Source organism: Eriocheir sinensis, chromosome 7, assembly GCF_024679095.1.
Source record: "Eriocheir sinensis breed Jianghai 21 chromosome 7, ASM2467909v1, whole genome shotgun sequence".
NCBI classification, from domain to species: Eukaryota; Metazoa; Arthropoda; class Malacostraca; order Decapoda; family Varunidae; genus Eriocheir; species Eriocheir sinensis.
The window spans coordinates 20,809,137-20,822,925 of NC_066515.1; the positions used below are offsets into that span (position 1 = coordinate 20,809,137).

At 49.0% G+C, this 13,789-nt stretch overlaps 1 protein-coding gene across 2 annotated transcripts in view; it reads left to right on the plus strand.

Moving 5' to 3' along the window:
• LOC126994570 (Krueppel-like factor 12) overlaps positions 1–13,437 on the plus strand; it is a 153,093-nt gene extending 139,656 nt beyond the window's left edge. For both annotated transcript variants that reach the window (XM_050853903.1, XM_050853897.1), the window contains 5 exons: positions 7,079–7,190; positions 7,347–8,310; positions 8,674–8,782; positions 8,910–9,214; positions 9,336–13,437. In XM_050853903.1, the coding sequence (XP_050709860.1) occupies positions 7,134–7,190; positions 7,347–8,310; positions 8,674–8,782; positions 8,910–9,214; positions 9,336–9,508 (1,608 nt within the window). In that variant the 5' untranslated portion in view covers positions 7,079–7,133 and the 3' untranslated portion in view covers positions 9,509–13,437. The remainder of the gene's footprint in view (positions 1–7,078; positions 7,191–7,346; positions 8,311–8,673; positions 8,783–8,909; positions 9,215–9,335) is intronic.
• The last annotated feature ends 352 nt before the right edge of the window (positions 13,438–13,789 follow it).

The window sequence follows — 13,789 nt, forward strand, 5'->3', positions numbered from 1 at the left end:
TATTTTCATCTCCTATCTTTTTCTTCTTCCTCATCCTTTTCTTCTTCGTCTTTCTTCACTTTTTCATCCGTAACAAGCCAACGAAAGGAGCCACATGGAGGTCTTAACAGCATATCCCACTCACTCCTCCTCCTCTTCCTTCCCCCTCCACTTTATTTTCTCTTCTTCCTCATCCTTCTCTTCCTCGTCCTTCACTTTTTTCTTCGTAACTGGCCAAGGAAAGTACCCACATGGAGGTCTGAACAGCATATCCCTCTCACTCCTCCTCCTCCTCCTCTTCCTCCCTCTCCACTTTACCTTCCATATAAGCCCGGCGATTGGATAAGAGTGTCCAGCATAACAGATAAATGCAAACTAAATATTCCTCCCGCATCGCTGCCACCGCCCCGCCGCCACCCCTGCGCCATCCACCCTCCACTTTCCCTCGCTTCTCATTCCCTTGGTGTCTGTGGCCCCTCCTGTGTGTGTGTGAGAGAGGGAGGGAGAGAGAGAGATTGGACAACAGGTTTTCCAATCGTTCGTGAGGGAGGAATGTTGGAAGTAGTAATGGTGATGTGAAGAGGCTGCTTGACGAGGTAATGGTCTCTCTCTCTCTCTCTCTCTCTCTCTCTCTCTCTCTCTCTCTCTCTCTCTCTCTCTCTCTCTCTCTCTCTCTCTCTCTCTCTCTCTCTCTCTCTCTCTCTCTCTCTCTCTCTCTCTCTCTCTCTCTCTCTCTCTCTCTCTCTCTCTCTCTCTCTCTCTCTCTCTCTCTTTTTGTAGCTGTTTCGTGTGTCCTCGCCGCCCAGACGCTTGGGGCTGGCGATGTCTCCTTCCCTTCCCCCCTTCCTCCCCTTCCCTACCCGTTCTTCCTCGCCTTATTGTACCTTCTCTCCTTTTGCCTGTTCTTGCTTTCCTCTCCCATTCACTTTTTCTCGTTTTTCTCCTCTTCTTTCTTTCCCTTCCCTTCTTCCACGCCTTATCTCTTTCCTTCTCTCCTGTTTTCTGTTCTTATTTTCCTCTCCATTCACTTTTTCTCGTTTTCTCCTTTTCCCTTCTTTCCCCTTTTTCCTCCCCTTATCTCTTCCCTTCTCTCCTGTTTTCTGTTGTTATTTTCTTCTCCTCTCCTCCTTTCCTCGTTTCCCTTGCTTGTTTTCTCCTTATTCGTGTTTCTTTTTTACGTTTCAGTTTTGTATTTCCTTCAATCTCTTATTTTTCTATATTTGCTTCCTTAGTTTCTTCCCTTTCGCCTCATCTTGCTGTTTTTCTTTCCCTCCTTCTCTCCTTTATTTTTCTTCCATCCCTTTCCTCCTCCTCCCTCTCTTCTCTTTCTCGGTCATTTCGTCCATTTTATTCATTTATTTTGTTTCTGCAGGTTTAAGATTTCATTGCTTTGTTTACATTTTCTTTTTATCTTCTTATCCATTCCCTTTCGTATTTTCCTTCTATATTTCGGTAAAGTCCTCCCTTGTACCTCTTCCCACGCTCTCCTCTTCCCTGCGTCTGCCCTTCACTTTTTTTCCCTCTCGCACTCATCAATCTTCTTCACCCAGTTCTTGTTTCTCATATTAATATCCATTTTTCTTTTCTTTCTTTCCTTTCCGCCTTGGTCTGCTTGCACTCTCTCTCTCTCTCCCTTCTCCCTCTTGTTCCTTCCTTCTCTCACTCGCTTACTCACTCACCTTCATCTCTAGTCCTTGTCTCTCATCCCTCATTCCAATACCTATTTTCAGCCTTTCCAGCAACCACCATCTTCTCCAACCCACACTTCCCACAGTCCCCCGTTCGCCCTTCCACCCATGTCTCTACCTCCCGCTCTTCATCTCCCTCCCCTCCCCACCAGCCTCCCACCTCCTCCTCCTCTCTCAACTTGTTTGCCTTTCACCTGCTTGACCCTTGACCTGACCAATGCACAGCCCGAGGGAGGAAGATTCACCGTGCCAAGACAGCTCGTATGAAATGCTGCACAACACTTGCTGACATTTTACCCTCAGCATGACCGGCCGCCCCCTTCCTCGTTTTCTCCTCCTCCTCCTCTTCCTCCTCCTCCTCCTCCTTTTCTCTTTTCATGCTTTTCTTCCACTTTATTGAACTTTTTTTTCCTCTTCGTCTGTCTCTCCCGTTTTATTTTTGCCCAGTTGCGTGTACGGTGTGTGTGTGTGTGTGTGTGTGTGTGTGTGTGTGTGTGTCCCTGCCGTCTGTAACCCGGGGGTGAGGCGAGGCAAAGGGTGAAGGATACGGAAGAGTCAACCATGGGAAGACGAAGGAAAAGGAGGAAGCAGAGGAGGAGGAGGAGGAGGAGGAAGAGACGGGTCAACAAGCCATCACACTTCGTCTCCCTCTTCTCTTCTCGTCCTCCTCCTCCTCCTCCTCCTCCTCCTCCTTCTTCCTTCTCATGAGGACGGAGTATTCTCAGTTTTCCTCACGATTCCTGACTTTCACCGCGCCTTAAGTACCGAAGATTTTTCCTCATTGATTACCGGAGTCGTCGTTATCGTTTGGTCACCTTCAGAAGCGACACGAAGACAACCACCGAGACATCAACAGCAAGTGGGACGCGAGAAGCTATCGTTTTCCACTCTTATCTTTCCCATTTTCTTTCCTATATCGATTTTCCCGTTTTCCAAGATCTGTTGAGGAAGAAAAAAACAGTTAACAAGGTAGATAATGGTAATGAGACTTCTTTCCTCACTAAATATACATAAAATAGTGGATAGTTTTGCTTTTTATGATGAGAAATACTTAAAAATCATGCTTAATCTATGAGAATGTAAGGAAATGTGTTCGCGTTTTCTAGTTTAGCTTGCTTATAGGCTACTTTTACTATATTTGTGTGTGTTTGAGAGAGAGAGAGAGAGAGAGAGAGAGAGAGAGAGAGAGAGAGAGAGAGAGAATATCATATAGACGCACAGACAGAGACAGACGCGGACAGGCGGATAGACGGACAGAAAGATAAATGAAAGCAAAAAAAATCCTCGGTAGAAAGTATATACACGAATGTCTTTCCTTAATGATTCTTGTCCGTTCTCTTGCCTCACCGCCTGTGTCCTTCTTCTTCCTCCTCCTCCTCCTGTTCCTTCTACTCCACATCGTCCACTTCCTTCGTCTGCTATTTCCTATTCTTTTTATTCCTCCTCTTTCTCTTCGTCCTCGTCCTCCATTTCCTCTTCATCTCTCTCCCTCCCTCCCCTTCGTCATTTCTTCACTTCCCTTTTCTCTTTCCATCTCTCACCGCTCCGTTCTTTCCTTCGGGGCTCCTTCTTTATACCTTCACCTTTGCACCCAACCATCTCTTTCTTCCTTCACCTTCACCTGTAATGATAAATATTGGAGGTTGTATTGGATTTATTCTTTATCATTATGGCTATTGGTCTTTATGCTGTTTCTATCCTTCTGTTGACGTCGGTGCTGTCATAACTACTCAAACCACTATCACCGTTTTTTACCGTTACTACTACTGCTGTTACTATCCGTGGTGCAGTACTGTTCTATTTTTACTAATTATATATACATTTTATTTTTGTTTTTTGGAGGGGTAATTCCTGGACGCGTGAAACTATACGGGGACAGACCATATGATTTGAAAATTGATGACCCTTTCAGTTATTTTTTTCCGATTTTCCCTAAAGTTTGTATTACACAGTGACATAGAAGTTGCAGGAATGACCAGATTTTACTGTTTTAACTAGCATTTTTTTTAGATGATGGGAAATAGTAAAAGGGATGTTATATTAATGCACACACACACACACACACACACACACACACACACACACACACACACACACACACGCACACACACGCACACACACACACGGACATACTTACATGAGCGCGTTTTACTTACAATGCGTTTACTTACATATATACGAAAGTTCGCGCACTAATACATATACGGTTGTGGACATTAACTTCGTACACTGGTATGTCGTGTTATGGTGATGTATAGTTGTGTGTACCCTAAAACACACACACACACACACACACACACACACACACACACACACACACACACACACACACACACACACACACACAATGTTGCACACACACACACACACACACACACACACACACACACACACACACACACACACACACACACACAAGAACAAACACACAACCGCATTACACATACACGCACATATAGACAAAAAAAAAAAAAAACTTACCCCCCCCCCCACACACACCTGAGTTTAGCCAATTACAGAGGCCGTTCATCAGTACGTCGTGAGGCCGCGGGCTGCCGGGCGGGGGGCGGCAGGGGGTCCACGGGGCGCCTCCCTACCTCAACAGGGGGCACCGCTCCCCCACCCCCGCCGCTAATAGGTGCCAGCCAGCCGATGGATCATGTGAGGGAGAATAATTAGCTTGTCTCTCCTCATTCTTTCTCTTCTTCCCACGCTTCCTCCTCGTCTTCCTTCCCCACGTTTGCATATATGGAGTGGGGGAGGAGGAGGAGAAGGAGGAGGAGGAAGGAAATGAAAGAAAGAGAGCAAATAGTAAATGGTGTGGGCAAAGGAAAGCAAATGAGGTGGGCAGGCGAGAGGGAGAAAAGGAAAAGTTAGACAGGCAGACGAGTATGATAACTGAAGGGAAGGAATAACAGGCAGAATATAGAAGAATGAAAGATAAAATAGAGAAAATATAAGAGGAAGTAAAGCACAATAAATAGAAGAGAATTTAAGTTAGAGAGTATATAAGGGTAGAAAGGAAATTAAGTTTGAATATGTGATAGAAAAATTAACGAAAAGGAAAAAATCATTGAGCTGAGAAGGATGGAAGGGATCAGTGGAGTAAAAAACGTGATAAATAGAAGAGATATTAAGCTAGAAGGGTAGAGAGGAAGTTGATTAGTTTGAATATGTAATAGGAACATTATATTCGAAGAAAATAAAAATCATGGAGGGAGGGAGGAAGTTGATTAGTTTGAATAGAGAAGGAGAGGAAGTTGATTAGTTTGAATAGAGAAGGAGAGGAAGTTGATTAGTTTGAATAGAGAAGGAGAGGAAGTTGATTAGTTTGAATAGAGAAGGAGAGGAAGTTGATTAGTTTGAATAGAGAAGGAGAGGAAGTTGATTAGTTTGAATAGAGAAGGAGAGGAAGTTGATTAGTTTGAATAGAGAAGGAGGAAGTTGATTAGTTTGAATAGAGAAGGAGAGGAAGTTGATTAGTTTGAATAGAGAAGGAGAGGAAGTTGATTAGTTTGAATAGAGAAGGAGAGGAAGTTGATTAGTTTGAATAGAGAAGGAGAGGAAGTTGGTTAGTTTGAAGATGTAATAGGAAAACTGTATACGAGGAAAATAAAGATCGTGGAGTGAGAAAAGGAAGGGAGGGAGGGAGTGGGAGTGAGAGGAGGATGAAACGTGATACCTGGTAAAATAAATTCGAGTTTCTCAAGATTATGAATATATGAGGTTTACCCTGAACTGAAATATCAAGTTGTTGTTGATGATGGTGATGCTCCTATTGCCTCGTTTTCTCACGTTATCATCATCATCATCATTCTTCTTCTTCTTCTTCTTATTATTATTATTGATGTTGTTATTAATGTTGTGTTGTTTGTGTAATTGGGTATTGTTATTAAATGCTATTTTTTATAAGGGCCTTTGACGTGAGATTAATGGAAAATATATTATGTGTGTGAGAGAGAGGGAAGGATGCAACTTTCTCCTCATTTATACAGTGTCTCTCTCTCTCTCTCTCTCTCTCTCTCTCTCTCTCTCTCTCTCTCTTTATCTCTTTCTATCTATCTATCTATCCCTCTCTCTCTCCCCTACCCTCCAACACCCAGTATTTGTTAACTCTCAAACTCTTTTACTCTTCCTCATTTTCACCCCTTGATTCCTCCTCCTCCTCCTCCTCCTCCTTCTCCTCCTTCTTACCCCTGACCCACGGCGCCTGTGTACCCTAAATGACCCTTCTCATGTATTCTTTTAGGCATATTTCTTGTGGCTCGGTTTTCTGATTTGGTTTGCTTCCACCTCTTCGTTCTTGTGAGGCTGTGTGTATGTGTGCGTGTGTGTGTGTTGATTGTTTTTATTTTATTATTATTATTACTTGTTCTCTTGGTTTCTCCTCTCTTTGATTCATTAGAAGTCTCCCTCCGTACGTTTCTCCGCGCCTTCCTCACTCTCTCCCTTTCTCCTCTCACCCTCACCCCGTCGTTTGTCCTTGTTGGTGGTTTCTGTCAGGTGTTTGGATGCCCTTCACACCCTTTCCGTACCCATCATCCTCACCCTTCCCTCGGCCACCCTTCACACACATCTCTTCCCATCCTTCCTTCCCTTTCTCTCTTCTTCCCTATGGCTCATTCCCTTTGTAGGTCAACTGCCTTCTTCATTTCACTCTTCCCTTCTTCCCGTTGGTTCGTTTTATTCTCTCTCTCTCTCTCTCTCTCTCTCTCTCTCTCTCTCTCTCTCTCTCTCTCTCTCTCTCTCTCTCTCTCTCTCTCTCTCTCTCTCTCTCTCTCTCTCTCTCTCTCTCCTTGCCACTGTATTTTTCTTATTGTTTGCCTTAGCTAATGATCGACCATCACAATTACTGTCAAGGGGTTACATCTCGCCTCCGCCACCCACACATCATCCTCATTTCCTCTACAAAGCCACTTCCCTCTACCCTCTCTTTCCGGCGCCTCTCACTCTCTCCGCCGCCGCCGCTGCTTCCTTTATCGTCTCGCTGAAGAATATCCTCCATCAGGCTTTTACTGCGCAACCCTACATTCCTCAAGGGTTCATTATGCATATTTAGCAGATACAGGTAACGGAGACCTCTTGGTAATGGTCCTGACGACGGTTGGCGTTAGGAGGCGGTGGTGAGGTGAGGCGTGGTGTTAGCGAGAAGGCTATTCACGAACGGTGACTGAACTCCTCAGCCGCGCAGGTTTATGCATGATGGAGTGGCCGCTGGCGTGGAGTTGTGTGGGAGTATTGATCTCTGTGTTGGCTTGGCGCTGTGCTGTGGCCTGTGACTGCTCTGCATTCGGTGATCATTCTGCTGTTTCTTTCATTAACTGTTTTATCCTCCACTGTTCATTGTTTCAGCTTACAAGTCACGAGATTGACGAGTGGTTTGTAACGGCGTGCTTTTGTTTGTGTTACAGGTTGTTTTAGTGGAGTGCGAGGGGAGCGTCGCCCCCGTCACGTGTCCCCCAGGCCATGGTGCCCGAGCATGACCCCCTCCTCGCCACGCACCCTAACAGCATGTCCAAGGAGGTGAGTGTGTGGCTGTGCTCTCTGGAGGGAAAGTCGGTGTCTTGTAGGTCCTTTCACGGGGGGTAGGGAGGGCTGTGTGGGCGGGACGGGTTTGGGCGGTTGTGGGTGAGTGTAGCCGGAAGGCAGGTTGATGAGACGGGTCTTCTTTGCCTGCAGGCCGAGGTGCCGCCCGAGCAGGTAGAGCCAGTCGACCTCAGCGTCAAAACCAAGGACGACCAAGCAGCTGAGTCCCAGGCGGGCGCCGGCCATGGCAAGTCGGCACCCAGGGTGGCGGGATCCCCAGCGACCCATGGCCACCAGTCAGGGCAGCCGGGGTCCTCCCTGCGGCTGCCAAGGTTCGGGCCGAACTCGGATCCCCCACGTCCACCTTCGGGGCCTCTCGGCTTCACCCCCGTGCGGCTCCCGGGAGACAAGGCGCGACGCCCGCCTGGCAGTGAGCAGGGCCCCCCTGGCGTGCTGATGACCGAGCGGAGCCCCAAGGCTGCCAGTGACCAGCGGCGGCCCACCGAGCAGCAGCGATCCCCAGGCGGTGCCCTGACTGTGTCCCTCAGGGGTCCTTTGCCCACGCCCCCGGAGAAGGGAGAGAGCCTTTCCATTGACCGTGTGCCTCGCGTGACTGAGAGCAATGGACACAAACACTCGGAGCAGCCGCCCTTCAAGTACTCCGGGGCTGGGTCGCCGCCTCTGGTCGTCAGGCAGCTGTCGCGCTTCACGTCCTGCGGTTCGGAGGGCAGCGCGACAACCAAGCCTTCGGTGACCCTGGCTGCCGCACACGCCATCTCCTCTTCCTCCTCCTCCTCTTCTTCCTCCTCGACTGTATCTTTGCCGCACTGCCTGACGGTGGAGCCACGCACCGCCACCGTCACCTCCAGCAGCAGCCTGGCCAGGACCAGATCCCCTACAGTCTCCCCGGACCACGGTGGCCTGTCTGCCCTGGACCTTCCCGCCCTGCACATGGGGCTGCCGCTACACACCTCAAGCTTCTGCATGAGTCCAGAGCAGATGGTGGGCGCCGCAGGCTCTCCCCTCAGAAGCAGCGACCCCGCCTTCCTCCTGCACATGTCCAGGTTCCCGGGCTCCCTCTCACTCCCCCTCGGCCTCGACCTCACCCTCAAGTCCGGTGAGTATTACCTCCTCTGCGCCACCAAACCTTGTAGTGTGGGAGTAGTAATGGTAGTAGTAGGAGAACAGAAGTAATGGTAGTAGTAGTAGTAGCAGCAGTGGTAGTTGTGGTAGTAGTAGTAGCATTGGTTGTGGTAGTTGTAGTGGGGGTGGTGATAGTAATAGTAGTGGTAGTAGTATAGTAGTAGTTGTAGTTGTAATAGTAGTAACAGTGGTATGAGTAGTAGTTGTTGTTGTAGTGATGGTAACAGGCTTAACAGTAGCAGCAGCAGTTGTACAAGTACTTGTAGAAAGAGTGTCGTCATAGTGACACGCGGTTACCCTCGCGGAATGCTGAGTGTTGTCTTTCTTCGCTTGACAGAGTTGGGTAAGAGCCCAATGGACACCCTCAACATGAGCCTGGAGAGTTCCTTCCACAACGGGACCACCTCGCCCTTCCTCTCCCTCCAGAGGATAAGGGAAGCATCCCTGTAAGTACACTTGTAGCTTCTTGGTCACAAGCTTCTTGAATACGAATGTGTTGCCCTGAGAAACAGAGTTACAGTGTTTTCTTCTTGCTGCCTCGCTCCTCACGTGTCCTCCTTGCTGTGTTCCCAGAGCCCTGTATGGCAAGAGGTCGCTGAGTGAGAGTCCTTCGCCGCCACCCCTGGCCGGTGCCCGCCTCTCCTCGCCGCCCCACACCACCGCCCTCACCTCCTCCACCATTTCCTCATCCTCCTCGTCCTCCTCCTCGCCTTCGTCTCCCCCTGCAGGAGTTCGACCTCCCGGCCGGCCTCCTCCCTCCTCCGCTGACTACCCTGACGCTCTCAGACGGAGGAAAGCTCACCGCTGTGACTTTGAAGGCTGTGAAAAGGTTTACACCAAAAGTTCGCATTTGAAGGCCCACAAGCGTACACACACAGGTAAGTGTCCTGATTAATCATTGGCGGTGACATGAGTTATTGGTTATTATGATGATGTATTGCATGCATTGTGCACCAAACTCATCACGCACTGAACAAGAGTTTTTTTCCCTCCCTGCAGGAGAGAAGCCGTACCAGTGCACGTGGGACGGCTGCAAGTGGCGGTTCGCACGGTCGGACGAGCTGACGCGCCACTACCGCAAACACACGGGCCAGAAGCCCTTCAAGTGCCAGCTGTGCCAGCGGTCCTTCTCGCGGTCAGACCACCTCTCGCTGCACATGAAGCGGCACTGAGGGCGCGGCGTCTGTGGGGGTGAGGGAGACCCGGCCGTGGGGGGGTGACTCCCCCGGTGAGCTTCCCTCGCCTCCTGAGACTTGGCCTTCTCCACCTGTGATAACCGTGCATTTGTCAGTGACGCGCCGGAATGAATAGTCGCCGCAGTCACTGGGTCACGCCTCACGTCCACCGTCTCTCCAGCCGAGGCGCTGCCGGCCCCGGAGCCTTCAGAAGGTACGAGTGAAGGATGTGTAATCGATCTCACGCGTTGTAACGATTCAAGCTGAAACAGAAAAAGAGTTTGCAGCACTGAGCAACCTTCCGTCAGTATTACCAGCTTCTAGGGGGTTCTCTCCCCCCGCCCCCTGCTGTGAGCAGCGCTGCGGGACTGTGGGCGAGTCAGCAGGTGACGGTGACAGCAGATGCTCCAGCCTCTCTGTCCCCCTCCTTCCCTGCTTGACCCCGCCTTTCCTGCTGCTCCGTCACGGGGTTCAGGAAGCAAACACACCTGAAGGGACACTAGAAGAAGAGGACGTTTATCCTGGATTATAACATTGAAGTTATTCTCTCATGGCGACAGTGACCAACATCTTCCTTGAGACTGGCGCCCCGCACTTGTCTAAGAGCCTCGGGGCGGCAGGAAGCGGACATCAGGCGTCGGGCGTTGAGGCAGCAACATTGGTGCTACTGCAGAGACGCGTCCTTGTGCTGTGTGTTCCTGGGGCCAAGAGTCTTCGCGGCCCACGATTTTACTATTGCACTTTCTCTCGCGCATTCTACTTTGATATTATTTTTTTATACTGCCATACACACGTCGTACATGTTTCTTGTGGTTGTCTGTGATCTTGTCTGGACGTAGGTTAAGTATAAGCGCTTCTGTTGTTATCGTTTCGAAGTTTTACGTGTTTTGTTTGTCGGCTTTCTCCTTTTTTCGTCTTTTCTCGTGTCACTCGTAACGTGCCGGGTTGGACGATGGCAGGTCCGGCGCGAAGGGACAAACAAGCCTCTCATTCGTGTGCTTGTTTTCGCTCCTTCACTTTCCTTTCCGTCAGCAACAGCCGCGGAAAGGGATTCTCTGATCACACGTTGGAAGAGGAGCTGTCTGTGGGTGTACGTGACTCTACGGCCTCCATATGATCTCTCTGCCACCTGTCCACGGCTTCTTTACATATCGCCACCTCGACTCTGCCTTTGGTGGTTGACTTGTGGGCGAGTGTTGTGTCGCGGTCTCGCTCTCCGTCCCGCAGCCGTAGTGCAAGTGTCCGTCGGCTGGAGGGTCGCGGGCAGCCTGGCGCCTCGACGCTGCAGTGCTGTGTTTGGAATTAATCACCTTGTCCGTGGCTTTACCTGACGGCCCGCTGCGATGATGCAACTCCCCGCTGAGGGTGCGTGGCCACGACCTCTCTGTTCCCCCCTCGCCCCTGGGAACCCTCCTCCCTCCCTTAGGCCTCCATTAAGGGCTAAGTCGTTGTTTCTATCACAGTCTTCCATTATCACGAAGTACAAATGGCTTTCTACTTTTATCCATGTAAATAAGTGCCTTTTTATCTTTCCGCTAGGGTGGGGGGTGACTACTTAAGAGGAGTTGAAATCGCTCGTCGCGTCACGGCCGAGATAAATGAAACAAGTTTTACAATTGTTATAAAATATTTCAATTCTTGAAAAGATTCAGTAACGCCCACAGCCTGCAACACACGTCATCCACGGGGTTGGCATGCAGAGCCGCGTCTTTCCGTCCGTCCGTCCACCTGAGAGCCTGAAGTGGAGGTCATGTTGGAGGTGATTGACCTGACCTCCACTCCAGCCTTGTAGTCACTGGAAGTGGAAAGGACCGCCACGCCTGCTGCCTTCTTCCTCCTCCTCCTCCTCCTGCCCTTCCCGCTGGTCCTCGTTAAGTTGCTGGTTCACCTGCCGCTCGGCCCTGACTCATCTTTCCGCTTGAGTCATTCACTGAGTGGATGAGGGTCGTGATTCCTCGCTGTCCTTCAGGCTGGGAGTTGCTTCAAGCTGAGTTTCCACGGCTGACTCCCTTATTTACTTTCTGTCCCTCCAGCTGACCCCCTCAACAGCTGGCTTCTCTTCCTCTGACTTATTGACATTGGAATCTAACTCGTTCACTACTTCGAATTAGGTAAACCGAAATCAATACTAAGGGGAATAGGGCATCATGTAACCCCTAAAACTCCTCCATGAATGTTGTGACGCAATCATTTCTTCCCTCCCGAATCACCCTTCCCCGCCGGCCCCTCCCCCCCTCGGCCCCTGTTTCTGGCTGCTGGCGGCTGGACGTTCGTGTGTGTGTTGTGTGGTGAGGGAGCGAGGCGGCGGGGTCGGCTGGGGGGGGGAGGCGGGTCGGGCGGCAGTGTGGGAAAGGCCTGGTTTTGGCGGAGGGAGGGCGAGCCATCAATCACGTCTAATACTTCATGCGAATCATTTGTACAAAGACGAGCAAAGCCACACTATCGTTTTGAGGTTAAAAATGAGCTACGTACACGCTCTCTCCTCCGCCCACTTCCCTTTCCCCCCTTTCCCCACTCATAACGCTACCATTGTCTCCCTTACCTCCTCCAGTTCCTCCTCTTTCCCTCGTCTCCCTCGGTAACCCGTGGAGCCGCTTCACATTTAAGTGCCATAAACCGAGAGGGGCGTTTTTAGATTTCTTACTTTTATCCTTTGCGGTGAAGAGTCGTGGTGGTTGTGTTACGGAACGCCCCTTGAGGAACCTTATTTTATTCTTTTTTCATTGCTGGAAGTCCTCTAAGGGTCTTCAAATGCTCTCTGGAAAGCATGGTAGGGAAGGGAATGCGTCACACACCGCCCTTTTCTTCCTTTCGATGTGCATTGGTAACGGGAAGAAGTGATGAGTAATCGCGTCGATCATCCGTGGGTCAGGTTCTTTACTCGAGTCGCCCCTCCCTCGATCAACCTCCCGTTTTCTATTGCCGCAAGCTATTTATATGTTGATTCCTTAGTTATCGTACGTTCGGGCTTTTGTCGTTGTGTTTTTGTATTTGTTTCGTGTAGTGTACGTGTGTCCTACTTGTCCGTGTCCTTGTTGTCGTCCAGTCATTGTCGGGTAGTCTGGTTTAAGGTCTTGCGTCAACCTCATCTTGTCCTTTGTCCGTCCCTCCGCCCTCTACTCTTAAGTCTGTACTGGTTCTCCATCGCTGCATCAATCAAAACGCACTGCACAAAGAAAAGAAAAGGTAACTGTACACACACACACACACACACACACACACACACCATGTACCCTTTCCACCGCGCAGGTCAACGCGTGGATCTTGAATCACCTGGAATTTTGTTGTTATTTAATGTTTTGCAGCAAGTTCCGGTGTTTCTAAATGCAACTCAAGAGCGAGAGACAGTCTAGTGGAAGAAACACACGAGTCTGCAACACATACACACACACACACACTCACACACACACACACACACACACAAGATAGATATGACACTGTAATCACATTTTTATACATTTCAGTTCATTCGCAAAAAAAATATCCAAAATGTTGATATTCTTACGTTCCTGAATAAGAGTTTGGCATCTTTAAACCATTAGGACTCGTATTAAACTCTAGATAAGTTGACCCCACCGAGTATAGTCTTCCAATCTTACTCGCCGGCAACACTTGTAAAGCCAGAGTGTTGCCAGAAGTTGCTAGATATTCCTGCTGTCTGTGTGTTTGTGTGTTGTGTTGAGGTGGTGGTGATGTTGCCGCAGCGTGCTACTGGAGGTGTTGCGTGTGTTACTTGTGCGCCTCATGTGATCTGTGTAAGTGTTGTGCAAGATGCATTTAGTGTTTCTATTTTAAACCCTAGATGACTATTTTTGTAAGATAACAGAGATTTCCAGAATTCGATAGTATTATATTTGATGTGTAAATCTGTGTACATACAATCTCCTTTATAATATAAATAATATAATATAATACGGTTGCTCTTGTTTCCCGTGTTTATTCTCCCTCTGACACGAATTGAGGTTTGGAGAAAGGAGGAAAAACCTGCCTAAAACACACAAGCAAAGAAGTACGAATCATCCATGACCTACAAACGAAACAATACACCTGATTCGAAGCTTCAATTCACTGCTTCATTGATAAACACCCACGCAGAGGTAATAAAGGTTTACCAATAGCCACAATGAGACGAATTCGAAGCTTCCAATCACTGCTTCATTGATAAACAGCCACACAGAGGTAATAAAGGGGATTCCAATAGCGACAATGTGACAAGAATTCGAAGCTTCAATTCACTGCTTCATTGATAACCCACACAGAGAGGTTATAAAGAGGATT